Source organism: Manis pentadactyla, chromosome 10 (assembly GCF_030020395.1).
Source record: "Manis pentadactyla isolate mManPen7 chromosome 10, mManPen7.hap1, whole genome shotgun sequence".
Taxonomy (NCBI): domain Eukaryota; kingdom Metazoa; phylum Chordata; class Mammalia; order Pholidota; family Manidae; genus Manis; species Manis pentadactyla.
Genome location: NC_080028.1, coordinates 77,686,852 through 77,706,136, shown reverse-complemented (window position 1 = coordinate 77,706,136; position 19,285 = coordinate 77,686,852). Strand labels below are relative to the sequence as shown.

General features: G+C 43.6%; 1 protein-coding gene across 1 annotated transcript in view; it reads right to left on the bottom strand.

Moving 5' to 3' along the window:
- The window catches only part of OTOA (otoancorin), a 63,618-nt gene that overhangs the window by 32,090 nt on the left and 12,243 nt on the right, over nucleotides 1-19,285 (bottom strand). The window contains 8 exon segments of the mRNA XM_036916972.2: nucleotides 205-372; nucleotides 1,633-1,848; nucleotides 3,915-4,099; nucleotides 4,157-4,160; nucleotides 6,395-6,541; nucleotides 8,099-8,199; nucleotides 11,372-11,475; nucleotides 15,493-15,728. Coding sequence (XP_036772867.2) covers nucleotides 205-372; nucleotides 1,633-1,848; nucleotides 3,915-4,099; nucleotides 4,157-4,160; nucleotides 6,395-6,541; nucleotides 8,099-8,199; nucleotides 11,372-11,475; nucleotides 15,493-15,728 — 1,161 coding nt within the window.

The following is a 19,285-nucleotide window of genomic DNA, read 5'->3' as shown; positions in this document are numbered from 1 at the left end:
GACAGCACCAGGGTGTGGAAGAAATACGGCCTGGCTCGAGGGGCTCTTTCTGGACAGGAGGGAAGGTGGGCATCAGGAAAAGGCTTTCCCCAGGTTCAGAACTGCCCCTCCCTGAAGCGGGGCCACCCCAGTCCTGAGGCAATGGCCCAGCGTCCCAGCCAGTCTGGGAGCCACATGGCTGAGAACCAGGCAGCTTGCTCTCACCTTTCTGAGGACACCTTGCTGCTGGGCAGGTGACAGGTTGGACATGTGCAGGGAGACGGTGCTTCTCAGGACCTGCGAGAGGTCCCTGAGATCCATACGGTAGAAGGCCTGGGTGCCGACCCCCGCCAGCAGCACGCCCATCTGGCTGACGTTGTAAAAGGACAGCACCTGAGTGAGGCCCGGCCATGAGGAGGATGAGGCTCTGTTGACAGGGCCTTTCACCTTCGACATTCACCAGGCCCCCCGCATGCCAGGTATCAGGAGAGGTGCCAGGGGCACCACATCAAGCAAGAAACAGATAGCCCTCCAGACCTTCTTTCCTTCTACCGGGAAAGAACGTTAAATATCAAAGCACAACACGCATGGTAACTGCTCCATTGGGGAAAGTACTATATATACGCCATCTGAGGCTATAGCACACATACCAAAAATCAGTGACCTGTGTGCCACAGATGGACAGGCAATGGCTCTTTTGTGAATTTGAACCCACTGACATGGTTAAAAATTGTAGGATTTTTCGCAGAAATCAGATTTTTAAAAAAATCTAATATCAGGCAATACTGGGCCCACATTGGCAACAACTGGCAAGACAACCTGAGCAGCCACCCCTGCAAGCAGGACTGGGCTTCTCAGTTTACCCAGCCCCACCCCTTCCTGCAGAGCCCTGAGGTGGTGCACTTCTCTCATTACATCACCTGATGGGCATCTGAAGCAACAAAGTTCCATGTGCCTCTATCTCCGTGGAGAAGCTTGGAGCCAAAACAAAGAAATGTTTCAGGATATGAGTCTGGTATTTCATGACAAATATGATTGCAGCCAGCTGCCTTATCAGAAATTATATTTGTTTTTCTCCCCACTCCTTTAGAGGAAAGATGCTAGATGGTCTTCCATATAATCAGGGCCATTCCTTGGTTCTATAAGAAGACAACTGAGTGGTTTCCTTTACTTATATTTTGCAGAATGGATAGGCTTTTATTGTCCCCAAAGAAGACAAGACCAGGTTCAAGCTCTTGGCTTCTTAGTAAAGGTCACTTCCCCCTCTGGCTACTAGGAAAGAGAGAAGCCACCTTGTCCAGGGCTGGGAGGAACAGAAAGGTCTCCCTCTGCTCCCCAAAATCAAATTCATGGTGAACTGCCCAACAATGCCACGAGTTGTTCCAACATCTTCCTGTGCACTCACATGATCCTTGCAGCCACCCTACGGAATAGCTGCTATGTTCATCCTCGTCTTACCAATAGGGAAACTGAGGCAAAGCGAAATTAAGCCAATCACCCAGTGTCTTGCAGCTAGTAAACAGCAGAGCAAGGACTCCCACCCAGGTCATTCTCCTCGACACCCTCATCTTACTGACTGGCTGCCCCTGTTGTGTGTGTATAACTGGCCCTTGGGCTTCAGGGGATTTAAAAGAGTTCAAGGCTTCAACTGACCTTGTTGTAGGCCAAGTATTTGGCAGACAAGATGATGACCTGGCTCTTGGCCCATCCTGAGACCTGGCTGAGAGTAGAGATGGCGCTGTGCACAGCCTCAGGGGAAAGGGATTCCAGCTGACTGTAGGTCAGGCCCACGACTGCATCCGACAACGAGCCCAGAGCCTCACTGAGGGTCTGGTTCTCTGTGGCAATGTCCAGAAGGTCAGCTTTGAGCTAGAAAAGGAGCAAACCGAATGGGGGTGGATAGCAAGCAGGACAGTGGCTCCCTCTGACTACACCCTGAGGTAGTCACGACACCCCTACACCCCCCAGACAATGAGGTCACCCTACTGAGGATGCCTTCTCTGGTCTGGCCTTGACCTTAATACGCCAAAAATTCACTCTGTACTTCATTTAAATATTAATGTGCTATTAAATCAACCTTAAAGCTCTGCAGAAGGAAACCCATAACTTCTCCACACTCCCACAGTGTCTATTTTCCTTTTGTGACCTTGAACTCTACATCCATATATATTTTTTATGGCTGTTTTTCTTCCATGAACTATCTGGTGGGTTTTTCATAAAATGTAATCTGTGTAAAAATAATTCTCAACAGTAACAGGAAAGTAAATGTCTCCTGAATACCCTACCTCATGAAAAGAACTATGATTAGTAATTGGGTACGTATGTTTCTAAGACTTCTTGTGCCTATATAAATACATACTTTATAAACTACAGTATGTAGCTTTCACCTAGTTTTACTATGAAGAGCAATATTCTACATTTTTCACTTAAAATTGTCTTACATGTTATCATGTTTCTGTAATCACCTTAACAATTATTTTATTACAATATGCCTGTCTACTTACATAGTTAAGTGTGTTGCCCAACTGATTCCAGTAGAGGTGATAAACTCACCTATCATAACATGATCTCTGTACGAAAAAGCGAGCACAGTTCATGTTTTAACACCTGAGTCTGTATGAATAAATAAATACATTCATTTCAGAGGTGAGCAGTCAACTGTTCCAGGCAATACTGGAATGGCCACTGGGGGGCAGCAGAGCGAAGTGAAAGAAAGGCCATCCCAGCTCCTGGGTTCTCTAAATCCACCAGCCCCGCTGCCCTGCAGCTCAGCCTCCACGTCTGTAAAGCAAAGGGGTTGGACCAGAGCAGTGCTTCTCACCAGCACCAGCAGCCGGAAACTTGTTAGAAATGTAGATTTTCAGGCCCCGCCCCTGACCGCCTGACCCAGAGGCTCTGGGCGCTCGCAATCTGTACTTTCACAGCCTTCCCGATGACTCTGATGCGCCCCCAACGTTTCAGAACTACGTATCTGACTTTCTTCTCTTTTAGGGCTGCCGTGACTGGCTACCCTCGGCCAGAAGATACTTTTATTTTCTTATTTTTGCCGGAGCTTCCTTGGTAGGGATTATTTTCCTTGAAAACAAAAATATGCAGTGACCGAGATGCTAACCACTATGTCCATGTCCAATGGGATTGGAGACTATGGTTATGTGTGAAAAACTGCTGTGCAATTATTAATGGTAATATGAAATTTTTCTTTAGTATTGCTCTCAGGTTATCTTTTCTATTAAAAAAAAAAATTAGAAGGGCCAAAAGAAGTGAGAGGAGCTGGCAGAACTGAGGTTTTAAGGAAAGAAAGAGTTGGGAGATGGACAGGGTGGTGGAGGCGGTGGAGAAGAGAGACAATGTGCATGTGTCAATTTGTCCAGAACTTTAGTCTAGAAATTTCTATAAATGTACTCCAGTCCAGTGCTCTCAACCCTGGCTTCACTGAGGATCTTTTTAAAACATACCATACCAAGGCCACACCCCAGACCAGTAACAGGAGCATCTCTGCGGATGGAGCCCAGCTGGGGTGTTACTAAGGTACAGCGGTTTTGAGAATTCCTGCTTTAAATCCTTCTATTCCAAACAGGGTCATGGGACCAGCTGCTTCAGCATCATCTGGAAGCTTGGTGGAAGTGCAGTCTCGGACTCCACTCAGACCTACTGAATCAAAATCCACATCTAAGGTCCCCAGGCAATCCTTACACTTATTTAAATTTGAGGTGGCCCCTCTGAATTTTGATCTACCCAAGGTTTTTCCCTAGTTTGTTTGTTTTTTTTGTCTTGTCATTTCTCCAACTTTAAGCTCATCCCAGTATTTGAAATATCATCTGCTGTGACTAGACCTAGATCCTGATTAACCATACGTGCTTGCTCTCAAAGGCCAGGCAAGAATGTTCTCCCCATTTCTCTGGCCATTTCCCCAGAGGCTTTCATTCCAACTGCACCTTCTGAACACCAGCCTGGAAGCCCCTCAGATGGCTGCACTTAATCATCTGGTGAAGGAGGACTCGGGCCGCAGGGGCGTCTATCAGCTCCAGGTCATCGTAGAAACAGACCAGCAGCCCCAGCCTGTGTGAGAAGATAAGGGAGGCTGATCAAGGGCTCAGAGCTGGGGGCCAGAGCCACAGCCCTGTCCCAGTCAGAACCAAGAGGGTCATGATCTTAGCAGTTACCATGTACCAGGTACTGTGCTGAGCTCTTCACATGGATTATCCCATCACAACAATCCTACAAGGTAGGTGTGCTCATTAGCCCCATTTCACAGAAGGGCAAACTGACACTCAGAGTGATCAAGGACTTGCCCAAGGCACATAGTGGAGCCGGGAGTTAAATCTAGATCCAGCCAACTATGCCCCCTCTCCTCCTGGGTCAGTAAAGGCACAAGGAGAGCATGGTGCTAAATTAGCCACAGAAAACTCTCCATTTTCCACCTGAAGACTAGGGGTTGTCCACCCAGAGGCAGAGATTTATTTCCAGGATGCTTTACAGACTTCATCTCCAGATGATGATGATGATTTCAAAGGCAAGAAAAAGGAGGCAGAACAGTACATGGGAAGAGGTGGAATTTGAAGCCTGGACTGGCTGGGAGCACTATACATAATAATTAGGAGCAACAATTCAAGCCAACTGAAGTCTGAAGCCCAGCTCTCCGAGATGTTTGATCCAGCCAGTTACTTAATACTCTGCAAGGCTGCTGCACTGTTGTACAGTGCATACTCTGTACTACTGGACAGGGTGGTCCTGCGTCTCTGGGCCTTTAATGAAGGGGAGGTTTGCTTTGCTCATCATAGTAAATAGGATGAACACAGGAAGGAGGAATACTGTGAGCTCATGAGAAGAGGCATACCAGCCAATTAGCATACTTCCTGGCAAGCAGCAAGCAGTCATTCATGAATGCATGCTTTTAGAGGTAATATAAAATCTACTCAGTTCAGCATGGCTGGACCACCTGGTTGACCATTCCTAATCTGGCTCCGTGCTTGGAAAGACACTGACATGCTCAGTCATGACCACCAGACAGCAGCCAGGTCAGGGGAAAGATGTGCAAATGTGTCCAATGAGAAAAGAAGACCCAGGGGAAGTGAAGGCTGAATATTAATAACCATGTGAGGAATAACTAATATTTCTTAAGCACTTACTGTGTGTTAGGTGTACATAATCCTTACAAAGACCTTAATGAGGTTGGCAGATTATTATGTCCCATTTTACAGGTGGGGAAACAGAGACTTAGAGGTGAAGCAACATGGACGGCCAAGATCACAGAACTTGTGAGTATAAAAGCCAGGATTAAACCCTGAAGCCTGCTCCAGGCCCATGTTCTTAACCACTAAGCTATTTCTTTGTGTAACCATAGATACATGGGACCCATGCTAAGGGTGAAAATGACTAGATATGGAGAAGAAAGTATGATAGTTTCACACGCAGACATTCTCTATGAGTGACTCCTGGAAAAAATTTAAGGTAATATGGTGATGTCAGAGGAGGCAGAGAGAGAGAGAGAAGATGGCTAAACAGGGCCCACCACCCTCCCCACTGTACTCACACTGCCCCTGGCATTCAGACTCTCTCTGGGGTCACCAAGTGTACAGCTCCTGGCCCTCTTCTGCTGGAAATGGTTTCTGGGGAGTCATGTTACAGCTGCTAAATTCCAGAGCTGATCTCACCTGGGGAGGGTCCCCAAATGAGAGTACAGACAACAAGGAGTTCACAAATATGGGGATACAGCTGACCCTTGAGTGTGGGGGTTAGAGGCTGTTCAGGCACAGTTGAAAATCCATGCTTAACTTTTGACTCCCCAGAAACTCAACTCCTAACAGCCTACTATTAGTAATACCTTGAAGCCTTACCTATAATATAAACAGTTAACAGATATTTGCATGTTATATGTATTATTTATTGTATTCTTATAATAAAAGTAAGCTAGAGGAAAGAAAATGTTTTTTTCAAATTGTTACAAATCACTAAAAAATGTTTCCAATTATTTATTGAAAAAAATCCACATGCCAGTGGACCCGTGCAATTTAAACCTGTGTTGTTCAAGGGTCAACTGTATTTCTAATATTAGACCCAACCTAATGGAAATTGGACCTTTATCTTGGAATGGACAGAGCACTGAGTATTAAAAATGTTACATTTCCATGCCCAGAGCTGAGATTTAGTACTTGATAAGGTTGCATAAAATGCCTGTCACACAGGAGAGGCTCAGAGAGCATTTGTTCCCACCCATCCACCCCCACCACTTTTAACCCCCTCAAAGAGTGCTTCTTTGAGGGAGACTCCCCGTCCAGCACATTCAAGAGACATGGGACCATTCAAAGACATGGAACAGCCACCTCCCTTCTCCCACAGGGTCCTCTGCTGCTCAGAGGAAGCAGGCACTTAGATCGCATCTTGGGAAACAGCTCGGCGGGCCCAGAGCCCCCACCCCTTGCCTGTGGATGGTAGAGGCATTCCTCATGTCAAAGTTGGAGGAGCTGATCCTCTCCAGAAACACCTGGGCCAGTTCAGGTGTGATGTCATAAATCGTGTCCAGCTGCTTGGTGGCATTGTCATAGCTGATAAACAGTCCAATCTGGTGGACAAGAACAGGAAGATCAGCAAGGAGGATGCAAGTGGCTCTGAGCACCCACCTTCTGGTCTGTGCTTTGCCTCATCTCAGACACTGGGATTCCTCATGGGCCACTGATTTCTTAAGGGCCCATAGCTACTGCTTCAACCCAGCTGTTACTTTTTAAAGTATTATTTTTTTACTATCCAAGCAGTCAAACTTTTATAAGGCTAATACTGGCACATTTATTTCCAGATATATTACACTGCAGTCAGAGAATGTGGTCCACAAATGTTCTGCTTTGGGAAATTAGAGGCTTTTCTTAACAGATGAGTAAGTTTATAAATGGTTCTCGGGTGATCAAAAAAGAGTTACGTGTTCCCTTTGCATGACACAAACATACATGTTCAACTTTATTAAATACAGTATTCAGATTCTTTTTCTTCTTGTTCACTTTTTGCCTGTGTGTCCAAGAGTATCACATTGAATTCTCCTGCATTTTGATGCACTGTTTTTCTGTGCTCATAAAGTTGCCTTTCCCTGGATTTTACTCTTTGTCCACATAAAATCCTCTCTCAGTATTAGCCCTCTGTGGCTTCACTTCCATTCTATACCTTTTTAGATGATGAAGCCAAATTGGCAGTGGCCTCTTGTTCTTCAGTTGACCCTGCTAGGGGCCCAGCTTCCTAAGAATTTAACCTCTACTTCCTGAAATTCATTCAACATTGGGAGAATAAAATAAAGGTTTAATCCATTTTTATAAATGATGGTTATAAAATTGCAAAGACCTGTGAAATATTCCCAGCCTCCTAGGTAAAAAGAACCTAGTCCAACCCCCTGGTTTCGGATATTGTTGGGTCAGCTGGTCCTTGAACAAGCCAGTTGTTTGATGCAAACACCTCTCCCTGGCCAGGAGAAAGTCACCGTACATATGGTAAAAACTGGAGGCAAGCCCCAAACTCTTCATGAATGCTTCCCTGCTAGTAGCATTCTTTGGAGGCTACATTCCAGAATCGTGATACCCAAGGGATTTTAGTAGCCCTGGGTCAATATCAGGAGGAGACAGGCTGACCAGGGAGTTGAGTAACCTTAAGACATGTACATTTCCCCACTCTAATCTCGAGAGTTACAATGCCATTATTGCTCATGCTGAAAGAGCTATCAAAAGAAGTAGCTATAAATAGAAGTAGCTATTAATCCATGTTGCTTTTGATTTGGGTGCATGCTTCCAAAAACCGGAAACTTTATAGCTGTTGTCCTTGGTACAAAAATACCCTTAAATGATTTGGGGTTCATGGTCAGCATTCTCTTTTTATCATGTTGGTTCACATCACAGCTATCTTGGTTGACCACAATTCTTTTCCTTTCCTTAGCTCTTCTGTACTAGAAGATAATCTGATGACTGACCACTTGTGGCCTTGTTCCAAGGCTTTTCTTTAGAGGCTCAAGTTATGTTCGGCTGAGCTGGGCATCCAATTTCCAGGTCCCCTGGACTGGCTGGCTGAACGTGAGAGGTTTACAATATACCTGCCTCCAGATATGTTAGTGATAGGGACATGTAAATGTACTTTTCCAACTTACTTCTATAGGACTAATTTTCATAATTTCTTCAAATGAAAGGTGAACCATATATCTGCCCAAAATCCATAAGTTTTCTGCACTGACCCATGAAACAGACTCATCTGCAAAACAAAGGGATCAATAAGTACATTAAATAAATGAATAAATAAAAGCCTTTGCACTGGCATGTGATAGGCAACCGCAGCTCTGATGGCATGACCTCCTTCTTGCGTTCATCAATTCACTGATTCCCTCAACAACCGTTCATGGACAGCCTCCTGCCTATGAGGCGCTACGTTATACAAAGAAAATCACAGATGCCCACCCCTGAGGCTTTGTTACACAATAGTGTGGTTCCTCAACCAGCAGCATCGGTATCATCAGGGAACTTGTTAGAAATGCAGATGATTTTTTAAAGCTTAAGACCACAAAATACAGTTTTATTTTTAGTTTACTTAGTTACTGACTTGAAACACATCTGACTCTTTTATTACTGCCAGTAACAATCATTCTCTTCCTTATGGATTATCACCATCCTTGCTACTCTACTTGAGTCAAACCACACTACTCACCCTTCCTCGAATGCACCCCAGACATTCTCCAAATATCTAGCTTGGGAGCTTCTCCTCAGCTAGAATGCCTTTCCCTTGGCCCTTCGGCTTCTAAATCCTCCTTCAAAATTGAGCTCAAACATTTCCTCTACCTTAAAGCCTTTTCTTACCCCTCAGCCAGAAGTGATTTCTCCTGCCTCTGACTTCCCAGAGGACTCTTTCTGTCACTGTGTGCAGGCATCTGAGATTCCCCATGAGCACGATGTCGGGGGAAGACTAAGAACCATCCTGTCCAGGATCCAACTCCAAGTTTCACTGAGCTAGTTTCATTGCTGCCAATCCTTCAGTAAAAGACTGACACACAATCATGTTGTGCTGGTGGTATTTTGGGGAAATGAAAGCAGCAGGGGAGCATTTCTAGGGGAGCAGCCAAGCGCTACTGCAGGAAGCCATGGGCAACGGCTGATGCCCCACATGAGATAAAGTCAGCCACTGCATATGGGCTGCATCATAAAAACATGAGCGCCTCCCCACCCAGAAATGAGAGCTGCTGGGGTGAGCACAGAAGTACCCTGTGGTCCCCTAGATGAGATGAGTCCTCTGAATGTTTGACTTAGTTGTTAGAAGGCTGGCCCCAGAATACTAGAGAATCGGGGCACGGGGAACCAACTCAATTCACCAAGAACCAAACTGAGTTTTCATTTTAAATTAACTATTGAGCATGAACTGTATTTCTACAGACCAATGATCCCCCAACTTGGGGTATTTTTCATACCCAAACTATTCCCAGTTACCTCAAGGAATTTCATGACAAATAAAAAGTTTTAAGTTAATAGAATTCATTTTAATTCACTTTAGTGTAATAATGAGACATAGCACATAGGAATTTTAGAAGGAAAGTCTTTCTCTAATTAAATTCTAGCAATAAGGATTTTGGGAAATTTAGAGTTTGACTGGCCTTCTCAGGGTTACATAGGGTAAGATTCAGATTTCTGGAAGCCATAACTATGCATCTGGCAGAACGGATTCTGCCTTACACTGAAGACATTGATCATTTTGTAGTTTATGCTCCTTATACACAAATTTCAGAGCTTAATTCCAGGAAAAGGTTTGACTGGCATTGCCTACACTTCAAACCCACAGGCTTTCTTTATGCTCCCTAAAAACACAGAGCTCATTCCCACTGCAGGGCCTTTGTATGTGCTGGTTCCCCTGCCTGGAATGCCCTTCCTCCAGAGCCTCGCACGGCCGACTTCATTTCTCTGTTGCCGTCTCAATTCAAACGTCCGGCCGTCTCTGATTCCTTCGAGCAGGGCTGTCAAACTTCAGCCCCACAGGTCAAATCTGTCCCATCATCTGCTTTTGTACTACCAGAGGGCTTGGTTTTTATACATTTAAATAGTTGATAAGAAAATCAAGAGTATTTTGTGACATGTGAAAACTACAGGAAATTCAAATTTCAGTGCCCACAAATAATGTTTTTTAGAACACAGCCTCACCTATTCATTTACTGTCTATATCTGCTTTTGTGCTATAAATCAGATGGAATAGTTGAGACAGAAATTGTAGGCCCACAAAGCCTTATCTATTTACTCTGGCCCTTTATAGAAAATGTTTGCCAAGCCCTCTTCCAGTCTAAAGTAGTAAGCCTTTCCATCACATTTAAGTATTTTTTTTTCAAAGCAGTTGCTATTATGTGTTATCTTCCTTTTTTTAAATTTACTTGTTTAAAATTTTTTCTCCACCGACCCTCCCACAATAAAACAATAGCAACATGAGAGCAAAACCTTTGTCTTATTTTCCTGTGTCCTCCATAACTGACAAATAATAGGCTTTTGTTTAAATGTTTAGAAAGTTGATTGTTTACATTACTGATACTTGTTTAGTACTTGTTTACATTACTGATACTTGTTCAACTCAACAAGTTGAAAGTATCCCAGAAATTGTTTGCATTACTAAGCCACATAACCATTTTCTTTTTCTCTTTTGTTTTTCAAGTACAGTAAAACACACATAACATAAAATGTACTACCTTAACTATTTTTAAGTTCAAAGTGCAGTGGTATTTAAGTACATTCATTTCACTGTGCAACCATCACCACCATCGATTTCTGGAACTTTTTTCGTCTTGCAAAACTGAAACTCTGGACCCATTCAACACTAATTCCCCATTCCTCCCTGCTCCCAACCCCCGGAAGGACCATTCTATTTTCTATCTTTATGAATTTGACCACCCTAGGACACAGTAGGTTTTTAATAAACCTCTACAAAATAAATAAATACTGACCTATTCCTGCTTTGGTTACTAGGAAGCTTAGTGCTTAATTTCTGTGTTTTATTGCCTAGTTTTCTTTTAAAAATTATTTTATCCCACTTCAACAAATTTTTTTATACAGATTTTGAACTTGTAACCTTATTCAAAAGATTTTCATCGAATCTAAGATGCCATCTGTATTTATGTTCCTCTTAGAAACTAGGACACGCCATGGATTGTAAGGTACAGATGCATCCTTGACACAGAGATGACAACGTGTGGCAAGTGCACTGATGAAATGAGCTATGTGTTTTACTGCATAAGCCACATCAAACCCTTTAGGGAAGTCAGGGAAGTGGTGGGGCGGGGGTTCACAGGTAAAAATTGTAAGTGACAATGAGATCAAATCCCTGTCTTCAGAGTCGAAGCACCTCTTTTAAGGATGAGCTCTCCCTTAAAAAGGGATCCCACCTCAAAGCATGGGCTCACCAGTGGCATTGAAGGAGGTCTGCAAAATCCCAGCCATCCAGAAGTACAGAGCTCTCTGGGAATGAGCAGAGGTTTGGTCGTAGAGATCTTTGAATACTGCAGATCTAAATGACACAAGATGGGCATCAATTAAGGAACAAACAGGTGGGGGCACCCTGAGGTCACGTCAAAACAGCCAACACACAGCAAGCTGTCTTGTGTTTAAAAACCCTTCCCACTTCCTTGCTGTATGTAGCTGTTTTCCCATCTCTCTTTTACAACTGAATACTTTCCAAAGAATGGGCTCCACTGCCTCACCTCTTGGTCGTTTTTTTTTTTCAATAACAGCTTTATGGAGATACAATTCACATAGTATATAATTTGCCCATTGAAAGTGTACAATTCAAGGGTTTCCACTTTATTGAGATTGTGCAAACCTCACCACAATCTAGTCTAGAACATTTTAAGCCTCTCAAAAAGAAACCTTGCCCTTTTTAGCTATGATCCCTCAGCCCTGAGTCAGCCCAACCCCTACAAACTGCTAATCTACCTTCTGCGTCTGTTGAGTTGCCTCTGCTGGACATTTCAGATTAATCACACAGCATGTCATCGTTGTGTCTGGCAACTTTCACTTGGCATGAAGTTTTCAAGGTGCATGCACATTGGACCATGTGTCAGTACTTCCTTTGCTTCTATGGCCAAATAATACTCCATTGCATGAATCCACCACATTCCATTTATCTATTCATCAGTTGATGGACATCTGGGCTGTGTCCAGCTTTTGTTGATTATGAATAATACTGCTGTAAACATTCATGTCCAAATTTTTGTGTGGACATTGGTTTTCATTTCTCTTGGGTATATACACCCAGGAGGGGTACTGCTGGGTTAAATGGTAATCCTATGTTTAGCCTTTTGAGGAACTGCCAGACTGTTTTCCAAAGTAATGGCACCATTTTATGTTCTCACCAACAGTGTATGAGGGTTTTTAATTTCCCCACACCCTCACCAACACTTGCTGTTATGACACTGGGATCATGACGTCCTGCTGGATTTGAAGTATCTTGGCCACTTTTTAAGCCACTGCAGTGTGGCCCAAGCGGCCGATGACCTCTCTGTTGCCGTATCCAGCAGTCTGCTTCAGTCCAAACATACCTCCCCGCTCACAGTGTTAGGCCCTGAGCACCCCTCAGCTTCATCAAGCAAAGCAGTTGAGTCTCCTCATCCTGGAAACCTTCCCTTTCCCCCACCCCACCCCCTCACGAAAAATCAATTCACCAAAAGACTAATTCGACAAGCTTTTCAAATCTTAATTGATCCCTGCCACTCCCCCAGTCATGAAATGTGTCATGTCATTTCATGTGTGACTCATATGTGACTAGGCAAACTTTCCCTTAAATCCATCTGAATACCCTCTCTCTGTATTTTTTCATTTCTCCTTTCATTCGTTTTTTCATAAAAGCAGCAGAATAGGTAAAGAGAACAGGAGATACATAGAGCTCTGGGGAAATGGTAAACATCATTTAAGAGAAAGATTGCCCCTTTGCAAAAAAAATGATATGATGGCTCTATCATTCCCTAGTAGTCTGACCCACAGCAAGTTATTTAATCTTTCTGTGCCTTAATTGTCCTCATATGAGAAATGGGTATGGGATTCATGCCACCATCCTCACAAGCAGAGGGACAGGATGGTAGCATAGGAAGAGGAAAAAACTTGGGTTCAGGGGACCTGAGCTGAGTTCAGATTAAGCCACGTCCCATGGGGTTCCCTCAGGAACCCCTCTCTTTAGGCCTCAGTTTCTTCATCTATAAAAGGAAGGATTGGATTATATCATTCCCGTTAGAATGATTTCATCCTGAGTCCCTCTCAAGAACTAAGCATATTCTGGACACCCTCTCAAGAACTGAGAAGCTTATATACTGTTGGTGATAGCGTAAAATGGTGCTGTTACTTTTGAAAACAGTCTGGCAGTTCCTCAAAAGGCTAAACAGAGTTGCTGTTTAACCCAGCATTTCACTCCTGGGTATGTATCCAAGAGAAATGAAAACATACGTCCACACAAAAGCTTGTACATGAATGTTTACAGCAGCATTATTTGTCATAGACACTATAATTAGTAAAAGCAGGGAGCTGGCAGCAGTACCAACACATAAGGTCTGTCAAGTTGTCTTTTTGTCTGCAAGAATGTTCCTTTCCCCCAGCTCTTATTTGGGGTCTATGAAAATTTTTTTGTAGTGGACATCTGTGGGGTGTGACTGTCAAGCATCCATCCCCCCTTTACTCATACCAGCACCTCCATTTTTCCTGGGGAAATGACATTTTTCCCACTCTTGATCCATGTTGTTTGGGCAGGATTGTGACCCACATCTAAGCCATTCAGCTTATTAGATCTCACTGGCCACAGTGACTGACTCAAGAATGGGCACATGACCCAGTCTACACCCATGAGAACCCGGTCTAGGACTTTGGTTGGAACTGCTGGAAAGAGACTCTGCCTCGTCTGGACGGGACACTGTGGAAGCGGGCCTGGAGCGCCTCGTGGAGAGAGGCTGCCTGAGAGCAAGGCCAACTCAGAGGAGGGCAGGTCTCCAAGAGAAAGAGCCAGAGACGTTCCTGATGGCATCTGAGTTTTGGATCCAACTGTGCCTGAAGTCAGCCCTACACCTAAAACTATACAATTATGTGATCCAACAATTCCCCTTTTGAAATGGGAACTTCAAAATAATTTGAATGAGTTTTCTGACCCTTGCAATCAGGTGAGCAGTGACCAGATAAGCTACCTCACACAATTATATTCTTTCCACCTCCAATCCCACCAGCATACAGCCTTGGTGGGTGGGGGAGAGGTGAGAGGCTGAGTTTAGAGGGATTGTGCGATGGTATGCAGAGCAAAGGGGTTTCATGTGCTATGTCTCTGTCGAGAAATGGACAACTTAGAGACAAAATGAGATCAGTGTGTTGTCTGCTTCCCTGACGGTCCTTTGGCTGCTGGAAAAAAAAAAGACAGAACCTCCCAAGTTGTCATCATTTTGTTCTTTTCCTTGTAAACCACTTTTAGATTTGGAAAAGGTCTTTTAGGGCCATGAAGAGATACACAGCTGACCCTTAAACAACATAGTTTTGAACTACACAGGTCCATACACATGCAGATTTTTCAAAATATGCTGGAAATTTTTTTGGAGATTTGTGAAAATACAGGAAAACAGAAGAACCATATAGCCTAGAAATATTCAAAAAATTAAGAAAAAGGTATATCATGAATACACAAAATATGGATGCTAGTCTATGCTATCATTTACTACCATGAAATCAACAGTAGGCATTAGTCGTTAAGTTTTGGGGGAGCCAAAATTATATGCAGATGTTTTACTGCACAGGGATGGGGGTCAACCCCCATAACCCGCATGCTGTTAAGGGTCAACTGTGATTAGTAAAAGCAGGGAGCTGGCAGGGGCAACAATGCCTAGGATCCTTCAATTCTAGACACAATCCTCTTACTTGAGGTTCCCACAGTGTAATTTCACACAGGGCTTGGTGCTAACAAACATTAGCATCTCCAAAGGAGAAAGGTATTCCCTTTATGGGGCTCTGTCAGTCCTGCTGCCCCTCAAGGAGAAAGTCCCAGTTTGGTGCTAGTGACTCCAACACACACTCAACTCCTTTTTTAACCAAGAGAACAGGCCCCAGGCCCAGTGCCTTGGAAAGCAATGTATCTAGCTACGGTTTAGTGATGCTCGGTTTTTTTTTCCTTATTATTATTATTCTATATCTTTTTATGATCACTTTATATATAAGACAAATGATACTCATTTTCCATTTGCAGTAATGACATCCAATTTACTTGTTAAAATAAATAGTAAGTAAAAAGAATGAGTCACAGTAAAGAAAAGCATGAGTCAGCAATAGCACAGATGATGTACACATATGGCAAAAATTGTGAGTGGTAACAGAATGACTGAAATATGGGAGACGCCTTTTTAATCAAACCATCTCTAAACTGCACAGAGTTTAAGCTATGCTCCAGACCTCACGAATTAACCTGTCCCTGCTGCTTTCTCCCCCTGCCATATATTCCCACCTTGATTTCTCCCAACAGCCCCTGAGGGGCGGTGATGGTCAGAGGGCTGGAGGAGGCACTCACAGGTTCTTGAAGGCGTCCTGGCATAGGTCCCGGGGAAGCCTCTCTGTGACGTCTGGCTGGAGAAAGCTACCTGAGGATCCCCTCAGCACCCTACCCAGGACTTCCACACACTCCAGGGAGTTCAGCACCTGGAAACACCTCTCCAGCGTGATGAGAAACAGGCTGCGGTTCACGCCTGGGCTCTGCAAGGCATGTTTCCGAACCTCTCCCAAGTCAATAACTACATCTTCCAGTTCCTAAAGGAATGAAAGAGGGAAGGGTTGTCTTGAAGGCGGCCTCTTGATTCGGAAGCCCTGGGAGGTAGTGCACTTAGCATGAGTGGGGAAATTCAGGACCCCTGTTTAATACCATGCTGCTATGCCAAACCTTCTAGAACTTTCCATCTCCTACAGAACAAAGTCAAGGCCTGCTTCACTTGTGCCAGATAACTTCTCACTCTCTCAATACACCATGACTGTCATGCTTCAGGCCCTTGCTGTAGCTGGAATTTCACCTTACCTCCTTCTTCTAGTGAAATCTAGCTCATCCTTTAAGGCTGAGCTCAACTTCTCTAATGTCCTGTAACGTCCTCCTATTTTGGTCAATCAAATTTCCCCCCACTATGTGTTCCCAAGAGCATCCTGAGCCAAACTCTATGATGTGCAGAGATGCTTATGGGTGTCTTTCCTCTGCACCAAGTGGTCCTCAACCCTAGCTGTACATCAGAATTACTGGGGCAGTGATCCTCAGTACAACCATATAGAGTCTGATGTAACTGGTCTGGGGTGGAGCCCAGGCATCTGACTTTAGTGTGCAGCTGGGGTTGAGCCTGACAAGTACTTGAGACCCAAGCCATATACCCAGTGGAATGCCTGCTCCCTAGAAGACACACAGAAACTGCCTGTTAGAATGCATGCATGCCTGAATCCATCAACGAATGAATCTTTTGACCCTTAGAACCTAGGAATGCTGATAAAGTTTAGTCACAGTCTGACTGGTACCTCAGTCCTTCACCCAACATGTCCCGTGAAAATAATAACCACCATTTACTGAGCATTGATTACACACTAGACACTATTCCAGGCATGGAGCAAACATATCTTTTCCTATAATTCTCATGACAATCCTACAGACTAAGCCCAATAGGTCTGAAGGTCAGATATTCCTAGGTTCAAATACCAGGCCCTCCACTTATTATCTGTGTGTCCTCAAGCAAATCACTTATCTTTCCCAAGTCTCAGTATCTTCCTCTGTGAAATGGAAATAAAATAAATGGTTCCTACATTAGATTTGTTCCCACCTCTTAGATTTGTATAAGAATTGAATGAACACCCCTATGGTTATTGCTGCACTGTTTGCAATAGCCAAGATATGGAAGCAACCTAAGTGTCCATCAATAGACGAATGGGTAAAGAAGAGGTGGCTCATATACACAATGGAATATTATTCAGCCATAAAAAGAAAACAAACCCTATCATTTGCAACAACATGGATAGAGCTAGAGGATATTATGCTCAATTAAATAAGCCAGGCGGAAAAAGCAAAGAACCAAATGACTTCACTCATTTGTGGAGCGTAACAACAAAGCAAAATTGAAGGAACAAAACAGCAGCAAACTCACAGACTCTGAGAAGGGACTAGTGGTTACCAAAGGGGAGGGGTCAGGGAGGGTAGATGGGGAGGGAGGGAGAAGGGGATTAAGGGGCATTATGATTAGCACCCATAATGTAGGGGGATCACGGGGAAGGCAGTACAGCACGAAGAAGACAAGTTATGACCCTATAGCATCTTACTATGCTGGTGGACAGTGACTGTATGTAATAGGGTATGTGGTGGGAATTTGATAATGGGGGGAATGTAGTAACCACAATGTTGCCCATGTGAAACCATCATAAGATTGTATTCAATGATACTTTAATAATAAAAAAAATAATTGAATGAGATAACCAATGAAGGGTGCCTGGTACCTGGTGAACACTCACAAATATTAAATGTGGTTATTAGCTCAATATCACAGGTGATGAAAACAAGAGAGAATAAGCCACCCGCCCAAGCATACGCAGAGCTGGGGTCTGAAACAAGAATATCTGAGTCCAACAGTAACCAGGTGTTTCCTAACTTCAGTCATTTTCTGTAGGAGCTAAGTTAAAGGTAGTAGTTAAGAGAGCAATTTAAGGGATCTTAAGCAGGGGTCTGTGGATAGAATTTAGGGAATCTGTGAACATTAGGGGAAAATTATGTCATTTTCACTGTCACAGAACTGACATCCAGCATTTCCTTCATGGATAAATTCAGGCAATAAGCTACCAAGGCAGCAGCAGAACTTTTGATTTGTCATCAGTAAGAATCAGACGCTTTCATAGTACGTTCCAGCCGCTGCAGATGTCTTGAAATCTCATTTACACTCAACACTTCTGCAAAATTGCAAAATTACAGAAGCTATCTAGACCCACTGCTAAATCTCATCACTGGATGTGTGAAAGATGCACATACATTACTATGCCCCAAATTTGTTTGTTTTATATATGTTGATAAATGTCTTTCAATAGAATTGGCTTCCTTTGTAATCCTCAGTACTATTTTATAGATTTTTAACACCTTATTCTAAGAAGGGATCCATGAGCTTCCTCAGATGCCAAAAGGGCTCATAGCTGGAGTCGGGAACCCCAGGTCCCAAGCTCAGATTTGTCACTGTCAAGCAGGGTAATAATGCAAAGTTGCTTGTGCAACCTCTCCAAGCCTGTCTGAATATTGAAATGGTAAGATCATTATTATCCTTATTTCAGAAGGTCCTGGAGAGGATTCAATGGGTCCATGCATATTAAGCCCTTAAACTATGGCTCATAGGTCAAATCTGTCCCACTGTCTGTTTTTTGTGAATAAAGTTTTATTGGAATGCATCCATGCCAATTCATTTACCTGCCATCCATGGCTGCTTTCCTACTACAACAGCAGAAATGAATAGTTCTGACAGAGAATGTATGGTCTGCAAAACCTAAAATATTTGCTACTGGGACCTTTAGAGAAACTGCTTGCTGACCCAGTCCCTTAGAATAACAACTGACACATAGTAAACCCTCAGTAAACATTAAATATTTTCCCAGACTACCGTCCTTGTTTTTGCCATATCTTTGTACTGCCTTCACTATTATTTACCTCATATTTTTCTTTAAACTGACTCTTTTTAAAGTTTTAATTAATTTTCCTGAGGATTGTCATGAGAATTACAGGAGAAGATATGTTTGCTCCATGCTTGGGATAGTGTCTAGTGTGTAATCAATGCTCAGGGAACTACATCTCTACCAAACTCACAGGTTTGATATCAATTCTACTTTAATAACAGACATTACACTACATCTGTGCTTATTAAAATGTTTAAATAGTTCAACTCCTTTTAGGAAACACTGTGCCACACCAAACTGTCTCTGAAAAAGAACTCTCTAAGCCTCACCTTGCTGGGTTCCAAGGGTTTCCTGGGTCCCTGAGGCCTTGCTTTGTGAAGCTCTTCTATCACCAACCTCATTCTGTGGATGGCTTTTGTGTCCCCTCCAGACTGTAAACTCCTTGAAGGCAGGGACAGTCTCTCATCTCTGAGCCTGGTGCCCACTGGTACATAGTAATCACTCACGAATATTTACTGAGCCAAACTCTTGGACCCCTCATTCCTCACTACCCATGAGAATATAAACTACAAGGCTCTTCATATGAACTTTGAAGAAAGTAAGAAAACCGACTCCCAAGGATCCCAGGGGGGCTGCAGAGAAAGAGGTGGAAGAAAGCGTCGAGAAAGGCCAAGGCCTGAGTCAGGCTCAGT